The sequence below is a fragment of the Cibotium barometz genome, chromosome 66, assembly GCF_041138505.1.
Source record: "Cibotium barometz isolate CiBa-2024 chromosome 66, ASM4113850v1, whole genome shotgun sequence".
NCBI classification, from domain to species: Eukaryota; Viridiplantae; Streptophyta; class Polypodiopsida; order Cyatheales; family Cibotiaceae; genus Cibotium; species Cibotium barometz.
The window spans coordinates 6,640,090-6,667,130 of record NC_141111.1 but is presented as its reverse complement, the minus strand read 5'-3'; the positions used below and the strand labels follow the sequence as shown (position 1 = coordinate 6,667,130).

General features: G+C 46.9%; 2 protein-coding genes across 2 annotated transcripts in view; one reads left to right on the top strand and one right to left on the bottom strand.

The window, feature by feature from the left end:
• LOC147602699 (chromo domain-containing protein LHP1-like) overlaps positions 1-27,041 on the top strand; it is a 77,670-nt gene that overhangs the window by 45,738 nt on the left and 4,891 nt on the right. The gene's annotated exons all lie outside the window — the stretch shown is intronic.
• Positions 4,257-5,342, bottom strand: LOC147602700 (uncharacterized). The gene is made up of 2 exons (XM_086797587.1): positions 5,299-5,342; positions 4,257-5,227 (listed from the first exon to the last, which is right to left on the bottom strand). The coding sequence occupies exons 1-2, from the start codon at positions 5,340-5,342 to the stop codon at positions 4,867-4,869; spliced, it is 405 nt and encodes a 134-aa protein (XP_086653713.1). The 3' UTR covers positions 4,257-4,866.

Sequence of the window (27,041 nt, the reverse complement as noted above, 5' to 3'; positions counted from 1 at the left end):
ATATCCATGACACAGCACCTCCTGTGAATGTAAACACATAACCGGTAGTAGACTTCCGGTTATCTGGATGACCGGCATAATCCGAATCCGTGTAACCATGCACTAATGCATCCTGTTTGCCAAAGCAAATGCACAAATCCTGTGTGCCCTTCAGGTATCTCATGACACCTTTCACTGCTTCCCAATGCTTCTTGCCAGGGTTGGCCATGTATCTAGAAACCACTCCCACTGCAAATGCAATGTCTGGCCTAGTAGCAACCATGGCATACATGAGACTGCCACAAGCTGAAGCATACGGAATCTTGGCCATATCAGCCCTGTCTCTATCTGACTGTGGGCTGTCCATAGCACTGAGTTTCACATATGGAGGCAAAGGAGTACTAGCTTTCTTCCCCCCGTCCATATTGAACCTCTGCAAGACTTTGCCAATGTATTCCTTCTGAGACAAATACAACACATGCTGATTTCTGTCCCGAAGTATCCGCATATCCAAGATGTGATTAGCATCACCCAAATCCTTCATATCAAAGGTTTGATGCAGCCTCTGCTTCAAAGCATCCATCTCTTTACGAGATTTCCCGGCAATCAACATATCATCAACATACAAAATGAGAATCAATAGACTGCCATCCAAAGCTTTCTTGGTGTACAAGCAGTGATCTATGTCACTTCTCCTGAATTTCTGAGATTTCATGAATGTATCAAATTTATGATACCATTCTCTTGGTGCCTGTTTGAGCCCATAAAGACTCTTTTTCAGCTTGCATACAAGCTTCTCCTTCCCACTTACTGCATAACCCTCTGGCTGCTGCATATATATCTCCTCATGGAGATCACCGTGAAGAAAAGTAGTCTTCACATCCATCTGAATCAAGTCCAGATCATCATGCGCAACCAAAGCCAACACAGCTCTAAGTGTGGTCATTTTGACCACTGGAGAGAAGATCTCATCAAAGTCCACACCATATTCTTGCTTGAAGCCCTTAGCCACTAACCTGGCTTTGTATCTTGGCTTTGCATCTGGTGCAACTTTGAGCCTGTATACCCACTTGCATGGCAAAACCTTCTTGCCTGCAGGCAAGTGCACCAACTTCCATGTTTCATTTTTATGCAGAGAATCCATCTCTGACTTCATGGCACGCTCCCATAGAGCTTTGTCTGCCCTCTGTAAAGCCTCTTTATAACATGAGGGCTCCCCACAGTCAGTAAGCATCAAGTAGTCAACCCCTGGAACAAACCTGTCAGGGGCTCTGGAGGGTCTAGTGGACCTCCGTACCCAATGACCATCATTTGCAGGTTGCTGTCCAGCCTGCATATCACCCATTGGTGGCTCCTGTTCCATGCCATAAGGCTGAAATATCATGCCCGGTATCTCCTCCAACTGTGGTATATCCATAGGGATATCTTCTGCCATATCTGGCTGTCCATTTGGACCATTTTCAGCACCATTTAAGGGCTGGTTTTCCTGCTGTAATGGCTGATTTACAGCCCTTTGTTGTTGTCCATGATGTCCATCATCATCAAAGATGACTCTGCCAGGCTCCTGTTGCCTTGCAGGCTCCTTATACATGCATGTTTCATCAAAAATGACATCATTGCTGCGTATGATCTTTCTATTCATGGGATCCCAAAGTCTATACCCCATTTCACCTCTGTCACCATATCCTAGGAATATGCATTTATGAGACTTAGGATCAAGTTTGGTGCGCATTTCCCTGCGTATGTGCACGTACGCAACGCAACCAAACACTCTCAAGTGCTTGTATGACGGAGGCTTCCCTGTCCATACTTCTTCTGGCACTTTCCCACCAAGCCTCGTGTTAGGTGACCTGTTTATAAGGTGAACGGCTGTCATAACAGCTTCAGCCCAAAAACCATGAGGTAATGCAGCATGTGACAACGTAGAACGGACCTTCTCCTGAATGGTCCTGTTCATCCTCTCTGCTGTCCCGTTTTGTGGAGGATCATAAGGAGTAGAGAGCTCCCTCTTGATGCCTTTAGCATCACAAAAGTCGTGAAACTGTTTGGACATATACTCTCCACCATTGTTGGAACGCAAAGCCTTCAGTTTTTTGCCAGTTTGATTCTCAACAAGAGCAACAAACTTCTGAAACACTGAGAATGTATCACTCTTCAAACGAAGAGGATAAACCCACACCTTGCGTGTGGCATCATCTATAAAAGACACAAAGTATTTTGCCCCTCCCAAAGAAAGCTGAGGCATCTCACATACATCTGTATGCACAAGCTCTAACTGAGCATCTTTGTGTCCAAGAGCTTTCTTGTGGGGGCACTGGAGTTGCCTGCCATATATACAATGCTCACAAAACTGAAAACTTGAAAACTTTAGAGAAGGCAAGTAACCCAAACGAGACAATTGCTCCATTCCTTTGACACTCATGTGTCCCAACCGGCTATGCCACAGAGATTTCCGGCAGCTTGGTTGCATTTACATTAGCATGGTGACAAACACCTGCATGCATGAAGTAAAGAGTGTCCACCTTAGAGCCTCTGGCAACAACCAGTGAGCCCTTACTAATCTTCCACTTTCCACTACCAAATGTGGTAACAAAATCAGCATCATCAAGCTGTCCAGTAGAAAGCAGGTTCTTCTTGATCTCAGGCACATGCCTGACATCATGGAGCATAAGCTGTGAGCCATCTGAAAATACAAGCCTTACATCACCTCTGCCAAGAATCTTGCATGCATGGTTATCACCCAAATAAACCACTCCTTCATTGCCAGCAGTATACCTGACAAACAAGTCTCTGCAACCTGTGACATGAAAGGAGGCACCTGAATCAATGATCCATGAGTGCATACCATGACCACCTGTAAGAAGTGAATGGGCATTAAGTGAAGACGTAAAGAGGACCTCATCCTCACTGCCACCTGCATGTGACACATTGATTTCTTCAATCTTGACTCCACTTTTGCCCTTTGGCTTTACATCTTTGGCTTCGTCTTTCTCTTTGTCTTTGCCTTTTCCCTTTTCTTTTTGATCATTTTTCCATTTGTAGCATTGCTTTTTGATGTGTCCCTTCTTGCCACAATAATGGCATTTCAAATCCTTTTTGGAGCGAGACTTGCTCCTTCCCCTTTCTTGGCTTTTCCCCCTTTGCTGGGATCTCCCACGTGCATTCATTGCATTGGACTTGCCAACAGAGTTGTTTTTCCTGTTCATCTCTTCTTGAAGAAGAGCACCCTCAACATCTGCATATGACAGCATAGCATTCGAATTGCTAGTGGCTGTCCTGAATGTGTCCCAACTCTCTGGCAAAGTGCATAACAGAAAAGTGGCTTTGAACTCATCGTCCATTGCCAACTTTTGATTGATAACCTGGCTGACAATACCATTAAACTCATTTAGATGGGCTGTCATAGAAGCCCCTTCCTTCATCTGAAGGCCTATGAGTTTCTTCAACCAATACACTTTGCTTGAGGCACTTTGTTGGGCATACAAGTCCTGCAATCTCTGCCACATTCCCCAAGCTGTCTTCTCTTCACGAATGCTGAAAAGTAATGAGTTTGACACAGACAACATGATAGTAGATCTTGCCAGCTCATCCATATCTTCCCACTCTTCAGCTGTAAGAGAAGCGGGCATCACACCCCTTTCTTTGATAGGCTTGTGCTGCTTTTTCTGGAGCAACACATTGTAGCACTGGGTTTGCCAAATATCATAGTTATGCGAGCCTTCAAGCTTCTTGATGTGAAGCAATGAAGAGTTCTCACCTGTGGTTGCCATAGCAAAATGCAACCTGTCAATGCCCGACTCCCTGCAAATGTGCAAACACTGCACCCAAGATGTGCAAACACTGCACCCAAAGCACACAAAGTGCTCACAAATGTTCTCCCAAGCTTTATCTCCCACTGCGGAAGCAAGAATGCAACTTTTCTCCCACTTTTTTGTGATGAAAACACCAAAATCTGGTTGCTGCAGATTTTGGACAGCACCTTAAATGTGCTCTTTTGCCTCTCCAAAGTACTGTACAGCAGTACCAAGTGCTCACCAATGATGTACCAAACCTGTATCGGCAAATTCAGCAGCTGAATTTGAACCTTTTGATCACTCAAAATAGTGTACAGCCATGCCAAAACATGCACAAAGATGTGCCAAATCTGTACCAGCAGGTACAGTAGCAATAAATGCTCTCCTGGCTGTCCAAATGAGTGAAAATCAGATTTTTACAGTCACGAACACTGCATAAAACAGTCCCGAATAGAAATTGGGCAAAAGCCCCTTGACTGCAAGCTGATTTCTGAGGATTCAAGGCATAAATGTCTTGCCTGCTGCTTTGTCAAGCTCAACAAGCATACAAACTTGAAAAGCCCCTTGATTTGAGATCAATTTCTGATCATGCATGGTACATTGACGCACATGAAGGCATCCAGAGTGTTCACGATGCTTCCCCTTGGCCACATATACATCCAATACATGAAAGCCCCTTGATTTACAGGCACATTGAGTGCTTGTAAGGCATCAACACATTATCCACAGCATCAAATGCGATCGCCTGCATGCAAATCAACCAAATCGGCACAAAAGCCCCTTGATTTGCACTGCAATTTGCTGCAATTTTGCCCAAATGTGCGATTTTTCACATCATACAGCATGTATGAGTGCTTAATTGCACAATTACATCAAAAGCCCCAAATTTCGACATCCAATTTCTTCCAAATTGATCCTGATTTGACCAATTTCCTGCAAATTTATCCTGATTGTGACCAATGTCACCCGATTTTGCCAATTTTGCTCAAAAATTGAGCAATTGGGCACCTGTACCTGCTCAATTGATTACTGTACTTGCTCAATTGCAAATCCCAAAAAAAAATTGAAGCAGAATACCTTGAAATTTTCTGATTTACTCTGATTTGCAGGAAAGGAGGGCGTCGATTTTGCTGTTGATGCTGATGCTGATGCTGATGCTGATGCTGATGCTGATGCTGATGCTGATGCTGATGCTGATGCTGATGCTGATGCTGATGCTGATGCTGATGCTGCTGCTGCTGCAGCTGTCGATGCCTAAGACTTCCTTGTTGCCAGTGGCCATGAAGACTTTTAGGACAGAATCGGTCAGCTTCCCAGAAGCTAAAGTTTTCTGGAAGAGGTCGGCTACAATGGCGTCTGGGATGGAGTTGAGGTTGGTGATGTGGTGCACGTTGCAGACAGCTGCGTTGATGGCAAGGTTGAGCAGAGAAGGCGGATTGGGTCGCTTCTGGCCTCTTCACCGAGTAGCAGCGCTACATAAGACCAGGCGCCTACACTTGCAGTCGACGAGTCGGGTGGCGCCTACACTTGCAGTCGACGAGTCGGGTGGCTGTCCGCCTGGGTTCGCATTCTACGCCAGTTGGCCAGCTCACGCTTCGCCTATCGCTTCTACTCCAGTTGGCCAGGCGTCTAGCGTGCAACACGCAGCCAGACAGCACACGCCTACAGCACACGCTTCACGCTGCCTTCGCCTAGCTTCGCCTAGTTATGTTGACGCCCAGCCTACGGCTGCTGCCTTCGCTCGCTATGCTGATGACGCTTCTCACCAGCGATGGCACTCCCTCTAGCGCCAAGCTTGGCCAGATCTTGTGACTGTTGGGCAGCCCACGTTGGTTGGCTGGGCAGAGAAAGGCGACTAAAAAAAAAGAAGAAGGCAACCCTCAGATCAGAATTCAGCACGACCAGTACGACTGCTCCAGGGCTCTGATACCAGTTGATGGGAGAAGGAACAGAATTAGGGTTTAGAGTTCATTCATGGGAGACATACACAGAGAAGCAAGGGAGAGAGAGAGAGAGAGAGAGAGAGTTGTGGGGATAAGTCAACTCATGAGAAGCATGAGTGTGTGACTCCCCTATCACACATGTATATTGCACTAGTACACATAGTGCACTTAGTACATTAAAAGTACTAAGTGTACTATGTACTATAACTTATGGGCTTGTACACACTATAAGGGTGGGCATAACGCCTTTACCCCAACAATGGCCTGACTGCCCTGCTCCATCTCATAGCCCATAGCAGGCCCTGACGAAGTCGACCAAGCAGCGGCACCCCATGTAAACATACCCTCTGGAGAGAGGGGGGCCAGAATACGCAGCATCCGCAGCCAAATCTGCTATGCCTGAGGGCAATCCCAAAGGCAATGTCTCTGTGTCTCCATAGGGTGGCCGCATCGGACGCAGGCTGCCGGAAGACCGCTGTAAACAAGCCAAATGCCAACTGCTGAGCCCCTGTGGGCGACCAGCCACTGAAAAGTCGAGATCCTGCGGGCCTGTCGACTAGCCCAGAGCCGAGCCCAGAAATCCTCCAGGAACTCCTGTGAGAGTCCCTGTAGTCGCCAATGCCCCGCTGCCGCTGGAGAAACCGTCCTCCTCACCGTCAAAATATGCCGCCCTAGCCGAACAGTATACTGGAAAAAGGTGATCTCTGTGGCCTCAAGGGATGCATAAGGATCATGCCACTCGTACTCCCCGGGGTCCCACTGTAGCCGGGCCAAGGGCGCGCTGCATATGCCCATATGTGCCAATCCGGGAGCACATCAGCAGGGTCAGGGTCAATATGCCACTTCCGAGAAGCGGCGGCCACTACCCGAATCCTCTGAGAGGTGCACTCTGCAACCAAAGGCGACTCCACCTCCACTCTCTGGAGTCTGCCCTCATCCTGAATCTCATAGTAGAGGCATCTGCCATCCTCAGTGCAAGCTCTGACAGCAATCAGGATCTCCAACTGTGTAAAGGCTCCCATCCACCGTGGGGCCACTGACTCGAGAGGCGTGAACCACTCCTCTGTGAGTGCCTCCTGAATATCATCCCTCATAATCAACCCCCCTCTGAAGTGACTCAGCCTCTCCACCTGGATCTCCTCTGGTAGACTGCAGAAAACTTGCCAGTCTCCAAAACTACGAGCTGGGCCTGCCGCTAAAGGTCCCCAGGCTAGACGAGGCCGAGAACCCAGCATATGACCCTGCTCCGTGCGAACCGCTGGGCTCCAGATGAGCGGCTGTCTGGCCCGCTCCTCAACACAAGAAGGAGGTCGCTGAGAGAGCCCCGGTCTCAGCAGCTCCCAAGCTCTCAGGATACTCAAAGCAAATTTGTCCTCCCATCCTCTACTGAGGCCTGTCCTCCTCATCTCTATGAAGATCCAGCGAATCTCTGGTGCCCAAGTGCCCCCTGCTGGGGGCGCCCGAGCCTGCAGCCACTGCAAGAGGAGCTCTTTCCAAGGCTCAGCGCCTGGAAGCAACCCCCGAACAATAAGCTTCCCCAATAAGGCTCTACTCTGATCGACTGGATCTATAATGCCCAAACCGCCCTGAGCCAGCGGAAGTGTAATAACTGCCCACGCAACCTTTGCCCGAGCTGGCTGACCGTCCCGCCCAGACTACAGAAAGTTCCTGATCAGCCTCTGTACCTGGCTGATGCAAGAGCTCGAGAAAATCCAGCAAGACGTAATGTACCACATGGTCGCTAACAGCACCTGATTTGCCACCACCACCCTCCCAGCCAAGGATAGTCGAGCTGTACTCCAATACAATAGCTTCTTCCGAATGCTCAGAAGAAGCGGGGCAATCTGCTGCTCAGGTGACAAATCTAGGCCAATCTGGCATCCCAAATACCGCACTGCTGTGCCTTGAGGAATCCATCTAAAACCGGGGTCCGGGCTCCATGCCGGAGTGGGAGCACTACTGATCCAAAAGGCCACTGTCTTGCGCCAATTGATCAATGCTCCCGAAGCTGCACTAAAAACCTGGAGCGACTGCTCAGCTCGAATAAGATTGGCCTCATGGCCATGCAAAAATAAGCCCGTGTCGTCTGCAAACTCAGCATCAAGCAGGTCCTCCCCCTGGACTGGGAGCTACAGTCCTCTCAAACCAACCTCTTTTGCCGTCAAATACATACTCATAGCCTCCGCAAAGAAGAGAAAAAGGAAAGGGGCGAGAGGACACCCCTGACGGACTGATCTGGTCAGCTCAAAACTCGACCCCCGTCCTCCTGCAATCAGCACCTGGCTGCGAGCTGTGGAATACAGAGCTGCCACCCCTCTGATCCATCCTGGCTCAAAGCCCAGGCGAAGCATAGTGCCCTCTAAGAAACCCCAATCAACTCTATCGTATGCCTTCTCAAAATCGAGAAGCATCACGACCAAGTCCTCGCCAAGAAATCTAGCTCGGGCCGTCGCCTCCCAGAAAGTAAAGATGTTGTCAAGGATACTGCGCTCCTTGACAAATCCTGTCTGAGTAGCATGAATCAACTCCCCCAGGAAGGGCTGGATCCTCAAACTCAAGGCCTTTGCTAAGACCTTGTAGACAGTATTGAGGATCGTAATAGGCCTCCAATGCCGAATATCATCTGATACTCCCTCCCCCTTGGGGATAAGATAGATCAAGCCCTCTGAAAAGCTCTGCGGCATCACCCCAGTGTCCAAAACATGCTGAAAGCCCCTGCGGAGGCCTGGCCCCAAAAGGTCCCAATAGCGCATAAAAAAGGCCGGCGTCAGTCCGTCCTCCCCTGGGCAACTATGTCGCGGCAGGACCCTCAAGGCCTTGGGCAACTATGTCGCGGCAGGACCCTCAAGGCCTCGGCAAGCTCAATCTCTGACAAAGGCGCACCTAGAACTGTACGCATATGGTCTGTGACCCTCCTCTGCACATGGGCCCACACAGTCTGTCTGCAAACATCTCGATCCTCAGTGGCTGGCTCCGCTGAAAGCAGGTCACTATAAAATGCAGTGGCAATGGCTCTGATCTCCCCGAGCTCAGTAGCTACCGATCCATCCGGTCTACCAAGCTGGCGGACTCCTGCTCGCGCATGACGGGGTCCAGTGATCTCAAAAAACTCTCCAGTCACTCTATCACCAAGCTGGGTCCACTGAGAGGCCTGACGACGATAGTAAAACTCATGTCTCTGCTCCTCTACCTCTCTAACCTCCTGGCATGCCTGGCTCAGCTGGGACGCCACCCACTCACATGCAGGCTGCTGCTCCTGAAGGTGCTGTAGCGAAGCAAGGCTGTGTCTCAGCCGTTGCTCCCGCTCGCGAATCTCTCCCAGTCGTGTCAAAGCTGCAGCGTGCAGAAAAGAGCTAAGATCAATGAGTCCCTGGGCACACTGGCCCGCTGCATCCTGGTCAGAGCACCGACTATCATGCCAAATCCTCTCAATGTCCTCAGCGAGACTGGGATCTGTAAGTACCCTCTCTGGGATCCTCAACTGCAAGCTGGGCTCCCGTGTCCCCTCCTCCAATGTCAATATAACTGGCGCATGATATGAAAATGAGGTGCCAGCGAGAATGCCGACGGAGCCCCCTCGCTCCCCTAACCAGTCGCCCACATAAAAGCGATCAATCCGTGATAGATTAGTCCCTCCCTGCCGGCGATCCGACCGAGAGAAACTAAGACTGTCCTGAGACCGGGAGAAAGCCCCATGCTGCCATGCATCGGTGATCCTCAGTGACATGCAAAACCGGTCCCAAGCTGCAAGCTCCGTGCCGTGCACTGTAACATGACTGCCTCCCACCTTATCTGCCGGGTCCTCAAGCATGTTGAAGTCTCCCCCAACACACCAATGTGCGGCCTCTGGCAATGCATCTGTAACCTGAGTCCAGAACTCTGCTCTGGCACTAGCATGATTGGGCGCATAGATGTTGAGCACACCCAATAGCTCATCATGCATCCTCAGAATGACATACTGTGCTCTACCAGGCACAATGATCCCTCGATCCACAATGGCCTGCCGCCATACATCTGCAATGACCATGCATACTCCTCCCTGTCCACCCAAAGGACCAAACCCTGCAGACCAAAAAGTGTCCCATCTACCAGGCATCACCGAACCATATCTCCGGATCCTGCTCTCACCCAAGTGGTGCTCCTGCATCATCAAAATATCAATGCTGCCACCAACCAGGCATCTCTGAAGCTCCTGCCTCAAGCAACCACGATAGCGTATAAAGTGTGCTCCGCCAAGGCCCTGTACATTCCATGAGATGATCCTCATGGATGCCCTGCTGAGGTGGGATGCTGTCTCAGCCGTACGGCGGGCCTTCGCAAGCGGCTTGGATGGAGAGTAGTCCCCATCCGAACGGCTGCGAATCTGCCCACCCGGTGTACTGCAAGAATCCCGGATCAGGCGCCAGTGGCTGTGGCCCATGGCGACTGCCTCCCGCTCTGACAGAGCAACCTCGTGTATACACACACATCCAGGGTCGCGTGCTAAGTCTGCCACTATGCGCACGACCAAATGCCGAATCCCTGAGGTATCCACACTCCCGGGATCCAAGAAAAAATGAGCCAACTCCCAAAGTCGGCCTATCACATCTGTCACCTCCAGATCGCTTATGTGATGAGAAAACTCAACTGCCTGAGTCTTCAAAGTGCTGAGAGCGAGCTCTAGAGTCCACTCCCGGTCGCAAGGGCCACATAGAGGGAACGAGAAGGCCACTGCTGAGTCTAGTGCCCAAAAAGCCGTGTGAAGGTATAATCAAAAGCCTCCGAGCGCTGTCTAATGCCAAGGCGACTCAGCCGACTGCGGATAGATGAAATCCGTGAAGCCCTAATCGGCATAGGTCTCCTCTGTGATGCTCGAGCGAGGTCAGTGCTCAGCGCTCTCCGGACTGCAGGTGAGCGCCAGGGAACTGCCAGGGCCTCCCGGGAAGGTGAGGCGGGCGGAGGGGGAGGAGGGGGGGCAAGGGAGGTGGAGAGGGAGCCGTTGCCGAAACCGGAGCGGAGACGGGAGGAGGCGATGGTGGAAGCGAGGCGGTGGGAGGGGACGGGGGTGGGGGGGGTGAAGGTGGGGGTGCTGGCATCTCCTGGTCCTCAGACGTCGCTGCGGGGGTCTCCTCCTGGAGGGGAGAAAAGCTGTTCCTCACGGGGACCCAGTGAGGCTGAGACTGTGGCAGCTGCTGCAGCGGTCTCTGGGCGTTCTGCTGTGGCTGTCTCCCTCGGCGGCGCCCCTGTCCAGGCTGCCACTCCGAGGTCTCTGTGGCCTGAGCAGGTGTCCCGGAGGCAGCCTGCCGAGCCGAATCTGTGGGCGGGCCATCAGTAGCCTGCTGCTGTGGTGAGGGTCGGGGTCTCCTGCGAGGACAGGCCCTGGCCAGATGACCGACCTGCCTGCAAATGAAGCACTGGTTCGGGAGCCCCGAGAACTCCACTCTCTGATCTATCCACCCCCCCCCCCCCCCCTATCCTAGGTAGCTGAATGACCTTAGGAAGGGAGGAGATGTCAGACACCAACACTCTGACCGAAGGTAGCCCAGCTGCTCTGGCCACCACTGAAGCTGCTGAGGGGCCCGTCTCTAGTACCGAGCCCACCAATGCTCCGAGCCTGGAGAGGAGCGGAAGATACTCCCGGCGGAGACCAGGAAAACAAACTGTAACATGGAAGAGGCGCTCTCCCTGCTCCGCCGCTGCTGGGTCAAATCCATGCTGCCAAGGTCTGAAGAAAGCCCGAGCACCCCTGATGTCAAGGGGACTCATGGCAAGGACCCTGGCAACGCTCTGGGCGGCCTCGAACTCGATCTGATAATGTCCCCGGCCCAGGAGCTGTACATCCAGGATCTTGCCCACATCTGCAAGAAGGCGGGCCTGAAGAAGATCCCTGATCTCCCCTCTGCTGGGGCGAGTGCCGACTATACGGCAGATGGTGGAATGAGCCTGGCGGCGTTCCACCTCTGCGGTGAGGCTCGCTTCCTCTTCCGGCGAAAGAGAAAGCCTGATGGGGGTGACCTCAGGGGCGGGCGAGGGGGCTGCGGATGAGCCCCTCTGAGGCGGGGCGGGAGGAGCCTCGATCAGAGTCTGAAGCTGCGGCGAAGGCGGGATCCTGTTGGAACCGAGCTGCACACAGAGAGGCGGGGTACGGAGCGAAAAAGGAAAACAAAACCCCAAGGGGAGGCGGAAGCAAGAAAAAGGAAGGAGGGGGGGGGGTGGGAGAAGGCGAAGGAGAAAAAAAGAAAGAAAACCCAAAAAAGGGGGAAGGCGGGGGTTGCGCGCAAGAGGATGGGAGGAAGCGAGCTGGCGGGGGGGGGGATGAGGCGCTGCTGAGGGGAGGGCGAAGACAAGGGGGGAGGCGCGAGCAGAGCAAGGCGGCAGCAAGCGGAACAAAAAAGGGGGGGGGGACGCAGCAGCGGAAGCAGGCCGGGGGGAGGGGCTAAAAGGACAGGCGGCGGGCAATGTAGGGAAGGCGGAGGGGGGAAGGAGCGAGGGGAAGACGGGGGGGCGAGCAGGCAGGGGGGGGCGACAGGCGCAGTGCAGTATCGCGAGCAGGGAGAGGGGAGGCGGGAGCTTCAGCGAGCGTTTTTTTCCGAATGCTCTGATACCAGTTGAATGGGAGAGATTAGAATTACGGTTAGGTTAGAGTATTCATGTGGGAGACATACACAGAGAAGCAAGGGAGAGAGAGAGAGAGAGAGAGTTGTGGGGATAAGTCAACTCATGATGATGAGTGTGTGACTCCCCTATCACACATGTATATTGCACTAGTACACATAGTGCACTTAGTACATTAAAAGTACTAAGTGTACTATGTACTATAACTTATGGGCTTGTACACACTATAAGGGTGGGCATAGTGCCTTTACCCCAACACAATGATGATGGTGTTGATGATGATGAAGACAATCTTCTCACACACTTTCACAATCTTGCTCACGAAGATGGCGATATTTAGCTCCAACTCTCAACGATGAAGAGAAGCAAGTGGTTCGAACCTTTTTATACCTTGGGGAAGCCTCGCTTTTTGCTAAAAAGCTTGTCTTTGCTTTTGCTCTTCCCTTTTTGCCTTTGATTTTGCTTTTTTTAAATACTTTTATTAATAGAATATTAGTCAAGTTTTAATAAAGTTCTTGTGCTTTGCTTTTCTAGCTTTAAGGCCTTGCTATTTGAGAAAGCGCCTTTTAGCTTTTTGCTCCAGCTCAGTGTCCTCTTTCCAATGGTGCCCTTGGCTCATGGTCAATCCAATTTGACTTTTTTTGCTTTCTCTTGCTTTTTGACTAAGACTAGTGCTTTTTCCTGAGCCAAATTCATGATTCTTGTTCCCATGCTTTCATCAACTTGTCCATGTGTCCGGCCATGAGTTCCATTATAAGAAAAAGAGCTAGGAGGGCCAAATAGTTACACTATGTACATGATGAGGACTTTGGTGGAATTATGCGGAAGCTAGAGGATGGTTAGACAGTTAATCACTTTGCCTTGAAGAGGGATATTTGATATATATATACCTAGATGAATCCAAGAACATGTCCAAATTCACCTTTTAGGAACGTGCATGTTATATACTCATGGTAGTCAACCCACAAGACTATATTCAACTCCATTATGCATAGTATGGACTAGATACTACGACATCCCCACTAACGTCATCAATGCCCAATAGTGGGTGTAGAACTCTGTATCAAGATATGCTGTCACACACGCACCGCTAAAGATAGAAAGAATTAGCATAATATCAACTGCCCACAACTTGGACGAAAACTTCACAATGTGAAATCTACATGTCCGCTAATACAGCTGAATTATATACCTAGATGAATCCAGGGATATTTGATGATGGATACATGATTATGCGTAACCAAGGATTTGAGGCAACAGTACTTCTATTAGCCTAGCATGAGAAAGGATATAGACAAGTATGTATCCGAGTGCTTGACTTGTCAAAAGGTCAAGTATAATCGTCAAACAACTCCACAACTGTTTATGCCTCTACCCGTGTCCCAGAGGCCATGGGAAAGTATACTGATGGACTTCATTTTTGACTTGCCAAAGTCAAAGTTTGGGAATGATGGTATTTGGAACATTGTGGACAGGTTCAATGAGCAAGCTTATGTCATTCTAGTAAGAAAGACTATCAAGGCAGACCACACGGCAAGGATTTTCCTGGCAAAGGTGTTAAAACATCACGGAATGCCTAAGACTATCATTGGTGATCGAGATCCTAGGACCACCAGTTCTTTTTGGAGGGCATTGTTTGATAATATGGGCACGAAATTGGATTTTTCTTCCTCGTATCATGCACAAACGGATGGCCAGATTGAGGTAGCAAATTCAGCCATATTGGATTTGTTAAAGTGCTATGTCGCAAAAAAGAAAACAGAGTGGGAGAAGTATCTTCTACTAGCAGAGTTTGCCTACAACATTACAGTGCATAGTTCCATGTTCGAGGTTGTTTAAGGCAAAGTTGTACTACCACCACTTCTAAGGACTAAGGATGAGATCTTTGCAGCTGCTGATGAGTATGTCGAAGATCTGGATACAGCTTTTGCACAGGTGCGGACGGCCATAGAGAGGTCAAGGCCTAAGCAGAAAAAGGTTGTGGATAAACATAGAATGGTGTTAAGTACAAGGAAGGCGATTAGGTATTGTCGAAGTTTGAGAAAGCAAGAGTTCAAAAGAAGAAGGGCAAAGAGAAGGTTTATTCTAACCTGTCCAACAAGCAAGGTGGAAAGGTACGGTACGATAAAACACGCATTCAAGTACCGGTTGAGATTTTGAGGTACGTTAAATACGTAAGGTCCGTAAAAACATTTAAAAAAAATATACTATATAGTGTACATATGTATACAGAAAAATGAATGAAAAAACAATTCATTTGTGAACATTCAACAACAACACAAATTACAATTACCAAAATGAGAGCTCCATAAGTCAACATGTTTCCTTCGCTATCATTCTCTCAGCTCTAGCTCTACAATGGCGGTGACTGCAGCGGCTAGCACCACATCATCATCATCTCTCGCTACAATGTCTGAATCAATGAGAGGAATGGCTATGTTCACACTTTGCATAAGTCGACTAAAATTGGCGACGATTACCGGGCAGTGGGCTAGGGTTTTTTTTGCCCAAAATGTTTTTAAAAACTGCCACATACTTGTCAATGTGGTGATAGCTCAAGTGGTGAAAGTGTTTGCCTAGGACCAAGAGGTCTTGGGTTCAAAACCCCCCTTGGTGCTTCCTCGCGTCATCGTTTTTCGATAAATAAGCGGCTACAAGCGAGCGCCTACAAGGGAGCGGTGAAAAAATCGGTAACTATGGGAGGATCTTGGACCAAAGGTCAGTTACGTACGTTCTGATGCAACCTTGCCAACAGGTACCATGGACCTTTTCAAATATTGGAAAAGATCAATGATGTGGCTTTCAGACTAGCATTACTTGATCATTGGAGGATTCACAATGCTTTTCATCTAAGCCTCTTAAGAGCTTATAAGGATCCCGAACCTTTAGAACTAGCGAACAAGGATCCACCGAAAGTTGAAGAGCTAGAGGAAATTCTTCAACCATAGCAAATTTTCTTTCATAAGGAAAGAAGGGAATAACATGGCAAGGTTACTAGAAAGTACCTTGTCAAGTTCAAGAATTATTCAGCTATGGATGCCAAGTGGGTGGATGAGAACTTCTTTGCAGAGTATCCACAAGTTTTACACACATATCAAGAAGCTTTTCAGTTGAGGACAACTCATCAAAAGCCAAGAGGATATCACTGGCCTTTGTATTTTGACATCCAAGGAACCAGAAACAAAGGAGAATGCTCAAGGTTTATATTCCACTACAAGGAATTGAGATTTCTAGAACTCAAGGGTTGGTGTTCAAGTTGTATCCGAAAGCAACAACTATGAGATTAAACAACACAATCTTTTGTATAAGAGTCATGGGACTAGCCATCTCATGGAGGCATTGTTTATTAGTGAAGGAAATCAGAACTAAGTACATTGAATATTGTTAGTCTACCATAGTCAGACACACTGACATGGGTAGTTGGACTCCTGTAGGAACTAGTGTAAAAACCAAGAAATTGGTGTCAAAAGTTAAAACCAAGGAATTGTTTGTGCATTCATTTGTTTATTTGATTTATGCTTGTGAGCATATTCGTGTATGTGTGCCAAGGATTGGAGATACCCAGTTAAACCCAAGGACGAGCATGTATGCACGTGTTTGTGTCTTCTAACATATAACGGGTGTGTGTTGATTTTAACAGGAAGAGAATCATGCTAGGAAACTCCTGCCTCAAGATGACTCTAGAGGTGCAAGGGGTGGAAGTATTTACCAGAGGCGTCAAACCCAAGGTCATTTTATGTGAAAGGTGAAAAACTTGAGGGCAAGATGCTCCCCAAAGCCAAGCACAGAGAAGAGGAGAACATTCCGCACAAAGAACTATGTCTAAAAAGCGAGAGAGAGAGAGAGAGAGAGAGAGAGAGAGAGAGAGAGAGAGAGAGAGAGAGAGAGAGAGAAGCCCACAGCAAGAAAAAAAGCACAGAAAAGCAAGACCTAACGGTTGAGGACAACTGTTTAATTGGTTAAAACTTGGAGAGATATCACCAAAGTATCAATATACAAGTTGCTGATATGCACAAAAAAAAACACACAACGCGCAACGCTCAAAAAAAGAAGCTTTTGAAAAAAAGTGACATGGCACTGATGATGTGGCCATGGTCGATGGCAGCACAAGGTCACCTTACAGTCTTGGAACGATGCGACTAGCTTTTGGAAAGCAAAGGATTAGAAGCCTTTTAAATACTAATAAGAGAAGAGCTTTTATTATTAAAAAGATGCTTTTTGCACTATAAGTGAGTTTTGTAGCGCTTTTCTCAAGTGCTTTTGGGCAACAACTATAAATCAAGCTATTATCTCATTGTTGAGACAGTAAAAAGACAAGAGAGCTCACTAGCTCTAAGAACTTGCACTCAAGACTCCTTCAGGGAGTTTTATCAAATATAACTCAAAAAGAAGAGGGGAGGGGGAGGGGAGGGGGTTAGCCCAAGGCTATTGTGAAATTTTTGTTTTCTTGAAGATGATTCCTCTACCACAGCCCTTAAGAAGGCCTGTTTCACATAAACCTATTCCTACTCTCAAATACAAGATCGCTCTACCAAATACTCTCTCCTATCAAGAAATATTCACAAAATGCTATTATCATCTTTTTTCCTGGTGGTAAAATGCCCTCTGCCTACAATGTTGCTCAATGGATTCAATCATTGCTTGGTGGTTGTTATGTGGAAGGTGTATACTAAGCTGCTCCAGGATTTTATGAGGTGCTACTCACTAAAATGCAGTACAAAGAGCAAATGCTTGAAAAATCACCATTATTCTTTGGTACTCAGATGGTGCATGTACTCCCTTGGTCACCACAAAGGATAATCAGATCTTGATAAGGCATTATTGTCCTCTTTGGGTGGAAGTGGTGAATTTCCATGACTATATGTGTGCTGATTTGCTAGGAATTGCAACCACCTTGGGTAAGGTTATATGCCCTTCCATACTTACTGGTAGTCACTGTCCGTTCTGTGTACTATGGGATACTGAGAAGCCAACCCCCCTATCCATTGCTATTGAGGTTGATGATGTTAAAATGGGTGAGATATATTTTGAATTGAAATGGGGAGTCTTTGTAGGTGCATGTTTCAATTGCCATAAATTTGGGCATCATGTATCAAAATACCCAAGTGTTCTCCATAGGCCGCCTGTAACTGCGGTTCCTCCTCTGAGAACAGCTCAACCATCAGTACGACTGCCTCAAGCTTGAGGCCTTATGATGACTTCTCTTCCAACCCATTTGGATGAAAGAAAACAAAATGTTGTGTCTGACGCGTTGCAACAAAATGTCATGCCGACAGGAACAGTTAAAGCAAAAGAGGCAAAAAAAAAAGATTAGAATGAATGTCAATTTTATGGATGATGACACTGGATATGAGCTGTCTCATGCCACACAGAATTCAAAATCTACGATGCATGAGACTGAAATGCAAATTTGATTTGCTATAAATAAATTTGCATGTTTCATATGTATATACTCTTAAAATGTCTTCAATACAGTGTGCAAGACATGTGCGACATAAATCAATGGAGGCTTTTTTGGAGTTATGTTTATAAAATGCAGCCGCATATTATATGTTTGCAAGAGCATAATCAACACTTTTTTGCTGGTAGGCAAGGTTACTTTGCTGGTTATCATATTTCCTATGATAGAGATAGTCAGCACTCTTACGACAGCCATGCTTATCAACCATGAGCATCATCCTCAAAGTGTTTACAATGATCCCCAAGACCGATGGGTGGTAATTCAATGTATGATTCATGGAGAAATTTATGAATTTGCCAATGTGTAAGCCTCATAGAATTCAGCGCAAAGGGCAAAAATGTGGAATTCATTTCAGAGATATCCCTGGTGCTCTAATGCATGTATATGTGGTGATTTTAATAACTCACCAGCATATGATGACAATACTTCACATCGCTCTTATATGATGCCATCTGAAAAGCAGATATGGGACCAAACACTTATGCATTTACATGCATGTGAGTAAATGCATGTGTTCTTTGGACAAATTATGATGCATGATAAGGGCTATACCTTCCATCACAATGCTTTTATTGATTATTGGGCACATGTAGATCGCTGGTATCTTTTGAATGTAGCGCAATATGATATATTAACTTGTATAATGCGGTTGGATCTCTCACTACAGCTTTCAAATCATGCACCACTCTGGTTGGCATTGTATTTCGGAATGAACACATGTGATTATTTTTTGAGAGATCCGAGATTATTGATTGTCAACAATAGCTCTCTCATGCACAGATCGTTTGTAGAAATGGTGAGAGATGCTTTGCGTCCACTTTCTATGCAAATGCATGAGGACTTGGATGTGGCCTGGCATAGCTTTGTAATCAAAATGCAAGCTATTATACACGATTATGGCAGAAGCTATTTGCAAGAAGAAAGACAAAGAGTGTCCATTGCTAAACACCTTATTCAACAATATATAGAAATCAGCCAACATAGAACTTTGAATGCCCAGGAGTAGGATACTTTGTGGAATGTGCTGCAAACCTTGAAAATCAATTACCAAAGAGCTCGACAAAAACCATTGCTTGATAAAGGTTTCTTTTCAAAAGCTTTCTTCAAAGGATTACATGCCTCTCGTCAAAGGCAACCCATAGTGTGTGTAAAGCAACGCAATGGTGAATGGACCACAAACAAGCTGCAACTTGAGGAGGTATGTTTACAGCATTTTGCTGACATGTTTGCGCCTCCTCCTGTTGCTACTACACAAGCTTGTGCAGCTTGTTGAATTTTGTTGGGCACTGTGATAAGTATAATGACGCATCAAGAGGCTGACTACTTTGAAACACCATTCACTGAAGATGAGCTTGATGATGCACTCTGGGATCTTATGAAAGGCACTATCCTCTCCATGATAAATCATTGTTGGGACATAGGGATGTTGCCGTCTTCTTGGAAGCAAGGACTTGTCAAACTTGTGCCTAAAAAACGATTGTGTGAGAAATCATTTTTGATTGGCGCCCTATTACTTTAATAACTGTCATATACAAACTCATCACAAAAATGCTAGTCAATCAAGTTAAAGGCATATTATATAAAGGATTGCATCCTGCACAGTATGGTTTTGTCCCATGAAGGTATATAAATGACAACATTGTGCCAAATACATAAAACAGGATGTCATTATCCTGCAGGTGGAGATTGCTAAAGCCTTTGATATGGTACATTGGGACTACATAGCACTAGTGATGAGCACAAAATGGGTTTCAGACCAATATTATTTACTGGTTGTATGCTGAAGGATCGGCAAAATGCATATTGGGAGGAGATCTCTCTACTCCCTAGAAACTAGGGAAATCAGTACATCAGGGCTACCCACTTAGTTCATTGTTATATGCATTTGCTACCCATCCTATGATCTTATATATGGACAAGCTCGTTGCTGATGGTAATCTCCTTGGCCTAGCAATGTGAGGTGGCTCACAATTTCTCGCACAATCATATGCCAATTATTCCTTCTTTTTTCCTAAAAATAGCCCTGCTACTTATGGACGCGTTGTCTCTCTTTGGATTGGCTACAAGATTACATGTTAACTTTGTAAAATCCAAATTGCTTCCATTGAATGCATACTCTTGGCATGATATTGTGGCCACATCAAATCTTATCACAAGATCATATTATTAGACATTTGGGATATCCCACAGGTCGGTTGGTTTCTTTTAAGAATGCGACATGCTGGGTTTTACAAAAATTGAATCACAAATTGGATTGCTGGAAGCTTTTCACATGGTCTTTGCATGTTCGACTTCGGATTGTTCAATCCATTCTTATGGCCTATGTTCAATTCTACTTGCCTCTTTTAGTTTGGACCAAACAAGATATTGACAATTTCATGTCAAGATCTTTGGAATGCTTATAGAGAACCACAGCTCATAAAAGGTGCTCAAGCTATTGAAATATGAATCTTTTTGTATGCCTAAGATGCATGGTGGCTTGAATATTCTCAACTTACAGTTTCATGTCTTGGGTAAAAAAGCCACTATGATTGCTGATTTTCTTTAACGAAAACAGCCATGGACAATTATGCTAGCCACATGATGTGCAAATATGAGAACATTGGCATTTGGCAACTGGAAACCTACACACTAGGACATTGTTCTTGGACTTTTTAATGGTAAAATATAACATTTCATTTCATTTCCACCAAAGGTATTCGATATGTACAGGACGTTATAGATGCGAATGGACAGGTTCTTAACTTTCCTCAAGCAAATCGTCAATATGATTTGGGCATGCATCATAGACCAATATGACAAGAGATTATGCGGATAATGCAGTCTATACAACATGTTCACCCCTTTAATGCACAAAACAAGCTGATGGATTAGAAATTAGATAGACAAATGCCTGGTTATAAGCCTATTTCATTTGATCAATTTATTGCAGCTAGAGCATATAAGTTGATTATTCCTCCCCCATGGATTGCTGATCATACTACCAACTCTACCATTGTGTTCGTAGAAAACATACCTTAATAACATTTGGAAAAATAAGCTCCCTTTGAAACAGAGTCTTCTTATGGAGATGCCTGCTTGGGGTGCTTCTTTGTCAAGCTACTACTGGCTAAGAGACACATTGCCTCATCACACTGTTACAAGAAGCTATCATGCAAGAGAAATGGTGCCTGATTTGCCTTACCACTGTCCGTCTTCTCGTGTTCTTCTTAATAGGCTTTCAGGATATTTAAAGGCTTGTTTTTCCTCGGCATCATTTCTCCAAGCAATTCTAGCTTTTTGGTGGAAACCTCAATGGATTATCAACTACTCAAAGTTTCTTGTGTGTGCAAGAATTTATATTGGAGTTCTGTGAGACTCTCCCTGGCAGGTAGTGTGGTAGTGGCGAACCAGGTTCTTCTTGCGGAAGGCCCGCCAGGCCCTAAGGGAACAGGTCACTGGATGTATGCCACTGTTGGCAGTGTCTTTGGATGGTGCTGTGTATGGTTCTGTGTGGAAACATGACAAATGTTTCAAGGGAAAACATGCCTAAGGGTTTCATGTGGAAACAGGTTGTAGGTTTCTCGAGGAAACATGTGTTTTTGGTTTCTCCAGGAGATAGGTCACATGCAAGCAGTGGCATCATGGCATGTGCATGTTGCCCATGGACATATCCTGATGCTAGTCCAGAAGGGGCAGCCAGAAAAAGATGATAAGAACCAGGAGTTGGAGCATAAAGTGCAGATGTGGCAGTATGGGACTAGGAGAAGGACATGAAGAGGATGCTGTCGGCTGCATGAAGGGGTCTGTCGGCTGAACCAGAGGAGAGTCGGCTGTACCAGAGGAAGGTGGCTGCAAGCGCATCAGTACATGGGATTTATGACCAGTCGGCTGGCCGATTGCTGGCGCATCAGTACATGGGATTTATGACCAGTCGGCTGGCCAACCAACAGTCGGCCAGCACTCCAAGGGGTCCAAGGGCCTATAAAATGCACATGTGCTCATTGAGTTAGATCATTCACTCCACTAGGGAGTGGGTCCAACATTAGGATGATTTTGGGTGTATTCCACCTTTTATGAAAGGCAGCCTATGGCTGTAGATCTAGAGTACCTTTCTGTACCATATGAATATACTGAATTTCCAGCTCTCTCTCTCTCTCTCTCTCTCTCTCTCTCTCTCTCTCTCTCTCTCTCTCTCTCTCTCTCTCTTTTGTCTGCGTTTTTGCATCAGCATGTTCTAAGTGGTGTTTAGGGCTGAAAGAAGACCCCCAGAGCTTTAGCGTGTTACAAGCAGTGGGTACAAGAATGGACACATGTTTGGTACAGCCTTGTTGCTAATTGGACAAGGGTTCGGGAAATCCATGGCTGAGATGGATAGTACCCTTGGAAGGCAGAGAGGGATGGTACAGGTGTGTCGACTGTATGGTATGTTGTGTTGTGATGCGAGTTCTCTTTTGGGAAACAGTTTGGAGTCGTTGCTGTGATGTTGGAGCACTGGATGTGTTAGAGTGAGAGGCTATGGATGGTTGGGACTTGTTCGTGGATGCCGAGTGGACAAGAAGCCATGATGCAGGGTCTTTGTAGGATTCAGGAGTTCTATTGTGACTGTTGAGTTTCCAGCCTTATTGAGCACTCTAACTCCCCCTGTTTGTTTTCCTTTTCTAGCTCTTCAAAGGTGTTGAAGTGTTTTGTGTGTGAGTAATCAGTGTCCATGTACTGTTTGCAGGAGCACTCTAACTCCCCCTGTTTGTTTTCCTTTTCTAGGTCTTCAAAGGTGTTGAAGTGTTTTGTGTGTGTGTTTGTTTTTGCACCGCCCTTTGGTTTTGCTTGAAGGCTGAAGGTTGGTTTACAAGGTTTTGTTGCCAGGACATCGTCAACTTTCTCAAGGAGTCAAGTGCGTGGTTGCTGTGGCCGGGACTTTTGCCAACTTTCTCAAGGGAGCAAACTCGTTGTTGTCTCATGAGAGTCACATCAAAAGCTTCAACATGTGGAAAGTGAAAAAGAAGTGCAAGAGGCAATACAGGTCTGTGTGTCTTTGCCGGTATGAGGTGAAGAGAAAAAGTTGAAGATGAAGCTCAAGAGAAAAGACACCAAGGACAAGAAGTAGTTGGCCAGGAACAAGAAGCAGTTGAAGTGTTATGTCGCAAAACTTGGGTTGAAGGCTATGGCTTTCGACAATTTGTCACCGATGGTTCTTCACGGAGGCTTCATGGGTTCGGTGTAGGCATATGCTCACTTATGGTAGTGCTATGTGTGAACAGGGCTTAACCAAGGGCACTTTTTCCCATGTGGTTTTTCCCTTTGGACATCAAGTGTGAAAGGACATATATAATATTTTGTAGTTCTATATTATATGGATGTGGCACACATGCAAGGGTTGACTTGCATTTTGTGGATACCACACTTTTGGCTCTCTCTCTCTCTCTCTCTCTCTCTCATTTCTGTGTGTGAGCTTCTCTACCTTGCACCTAACCCTAATGTGCAGGTTTGTGTGTGTGAGTGTGTGAGTCCAACACCCAACATTTGGTATCAGAGCTGGGAGCTGGGAGCTGGCCTTGGAAAACTGCTGCTGGAAAAATTTCTGTGAAATTCCGTCCACAGGCTGCCAAATTCCGTCGCCTGCGTTTTTCCATCCGTCGGATTCCGTCGCCGCTGTGTTTCCGTCCGTCGGAGCTCAGCCGTCCAGCCGCCAGAGACGGGCGGCACTAGTGGGGAGCCCACCACCTCCGCCCAGCCTCCCAGGCGGCGCTTCCTCTGCAGTCGGCTCCGTCAGCGCTACAGCCGCCCCGTTCCGGCCGGTGCTACTCCAACGGACGCGGCGTCGTCCCGTTCCGTCGACGCCTGCAGACTAACCGTGCCCAGCACCCGTTCGGCCTCCGTCGAAGTCCTTGCTCCGTCCGTCTACGCAGTGTTCGCCGTATGCTCCATTGCTCGCCCGACGCTAGTCCAAGGCCACCGTCTATGCTCCGTCTCGACTGGCGTCCACTCCAGGCGCCCGCACTGGTCCCAGCCCGCCGGCACACCCTGCCCGACTCCTACGCGTCCGTCTGCTGTTCGCCGCCAGCGACCTCAACACCTGCCGCCAGCAACTCGTCGCCTCTCGCTCGCCCGTTACAGGCCATTCTCGCTAGCCCACGACTCCGCCTACCTCTTCGCTAGCGATTCCAGCGCTGGCCTCTCTCTTGTTCGACTCCAATGCCCAAAGCCCGCCTCTGCTGGTCCGCCACCGCCCAGAGCACACCTTCGCCAGCTGCCATGTGCATAGGTGAAGAATCACCTGCATCTCAGTGTGCTCTCCACCTGCATCGACTCCCTCCAACGCCTTCACCTGCAACGACTCCCTTCAACAAGGTCTCTTCCCGGCTGCCCAGGTACCTTTGTTTCAGCAAACAGAAAAATAAACATTTGGTTTGCAGGCAGATTTTGCCAGGAAGATTTGTAAGCTTGCAGGTGGTACAGGATTAAGGCAAATTTGGGGGTTTTTGAAATTGAGGTCAAAATCAGCAAATTGAACCTCTCTTATTTGCAGAAATTTGGGGCTTTTCTGAAAATTGGCCAATTAGATGCACATTGAAGCGATTGGAGTGCATAAAAATTGGGGATTTTCTGATTGGAGCATGTAATTGGGCATTACAGCTACGATTTGTCATGTATGTATACACATTGAGTGTAATTGGACAATTTGGTGCAAGTTTACACTTGCTTTGGTTTGCAGGCATACATTTGCACAGGACATTTGGTTGCCTGGCAGTGCACATTGGTGCTTGGTTTGCTTGCAGTTATACTTTGTTGACATGGCACAGAATGCTACAGATGTATTTGGTGTGCTCACCCAGGAGGACAAGCTGGATGGATCTAACTACTCCCTCTGGAGTTTTATGATCCGTAATTTGCTGGTAGCCAAAGGGCTTTGGGGCATCGTGTGTGGTGATGACACACGCCCACATACCATTCAGCCAGCCACGCCTCAAAGGGGAGGTGCTCAAAGAGCTCCTGATGCAGATCCTGCTCCCACACAAGAGCAGAAGAGATGGGACTCTAGAGATGCACAGGCCATGTCATTGATAGCCCTTTCAGTGAAAAGGACTATTATTCCGAACATTCGTTCGTGCAAGACATCGAAGCTTGCATGGGACACATTGGAAGCAATGTATCAGGTACGCAACGAGGCAAGAGTTGCCTACTTGAAGAGGCAATTGGATCTTCTTTCAATGGATGAGGGTGACTCTATGGCAGATCATCTCACCAAAGTGAAAGATTTGCAGGAACAATTGCTCAACATTGATGAGGTTATCCCAGACAGACAGATGGTCACCAACACTCTTCATTCTTTACCGCCTTCCTACTTGGGCTTTCACACCTCTCTCAATCTCTCGATGAGAGGAGGTGGTGATCCCGTTACTTTTGAAGAGCTCGTGGGTTTACTCTTGCAGGAAGAGCAAACAAGAGCAAACATATCGAGCAACCGTGGTGGAGAAAAGGCATTTACAGCCAAGGACAAGGGTAAAGCAAAGAGCTTTAAGCATGGGGGACAACAGTCTAGCAAGGCTGGTCATGGACAGCCCTCTTCTAGTGGTGAAAAGTCTGACAAAGGGGATGCAAACAAGCCCAAAAAGAAGGGCAAATGTCACTACTGCCATAAGCCTGGACACTACATCAGTGAATGTAGGAAGCGGATTGCAAAAGAGAAAAAGAAAGAAGCAGGCAATGCAGTAGCAGACTCTTCGGATGACAAAGCAAAGCAATCAGCTAATGTAATCCAGGAAGAGTACACTTTTTTGGTCACATGCACTAGTGACACACCAAGTGCTTCGGACACTGATATGTCTTGCATTGCATCTGACAGACAGAATGCATCATGGTATTTTGATAGTGGTGCTTCGAGCCACATCACTTCATGCAAAGATGTATTTCAGCACTTGGTTTATGCTTCAAATGGCCGCACTGTATCATGTGCAGATCATACCACATATCCAGTAAAGGGAATTGGTAATGTCATACTTATTGCAGCCAATGGTGCCAATATATGTATGAGAAATGTATTGTATGTTCCAGGAATAAAGAAAAATCTGCTCTCCGTCTCAGCCATAAACGACCAAGGTTTAAAGGTTGAATTTGAAGATGGGAAGTGTTTGGTAAAAGACCCATCAAAGGGTTATGAAATAGTCACTTCTGGAACACGATACAAAGGCTTGTATAAGCTGGACAGTTATGACAAGCGCACTTATGATGCAAATACAGTGGCTGCCCACACTCCTGCTATGCATGATGCAGAGCTATGGCATGCTCGTTTTGGGCATGTAAATTTTCAGAGTTTGATGCTTTTGCAGAAGCATCATATGGTTGATAATATGCCGCCTCTTGAGTCTCCGCCAAGACATGTATGTGAGGGGTGTATTTTGGGAAAGATGCATCGGAAACCATTCCCCAAAGATGGAGCTGTTAGAGCTGAAAGTAAATTACAGCTCATACATAGTGATGTATGTGGTCCAATGCGGACACCATCGATAGGGGGGCATCTTTACTTTGTCAGATTCATTGATGACTACTCCAGGTTTGCTTGGGCTTACCCTTTGAACGCGAAAGAAGATGTGTTTACATGCTTTCGACACTTTGTAGCAATGGCTGAAAATATGTGTGCATGTAAAGTCCAAACACTTCGCTCAGATAGAGGTGGAGAATACATGTCAAATGCATTCAAGGATTATATGCTTCAAAAGGGCATCAAACACCAATGTACTGTGCCTTATACACCGCAGCAGAATGGTGTAGTTGAGAAGAAAAATAGATCTCTCATGGAGATGGCAAGATGCATGGTGAAAGCACAAAAGTTGCCTCACAAATTTTGGATGGAAGCTACAATGTGTGCAACTCATGTGTTGAACAGGTGTCCAACAAAAGCTTTGAAAACCATAACACCATTTGAGGCTTGGTATAGCCGAAAGCCAACAGTGGATTATATGCGTACATTTGGGTGTTTGGCATATGCACATGTGCCAGAACAACTCCGAACAAAGCTTGATGACAAAGCAATTAAATGCATTTTTGTGGGCCACAGCAATGAAAGCAAAGGATACCGTTTTTATAATCCAACTACACGAAGGATTTTTGTAAGTAGAGATGTGGTATTTGCTGAAAATTCAGAACAGCCCATGGTCAGCTTATATAAAAGCAATGATACAGGCATACAGGACATGTTTGATGGACTTTTACCCATTGCAATTAGGGGGGATTCAGATCAGCCAGCCCCTACACAAGAAAATCCACATGTAGAACATGTGGAACAGCCAG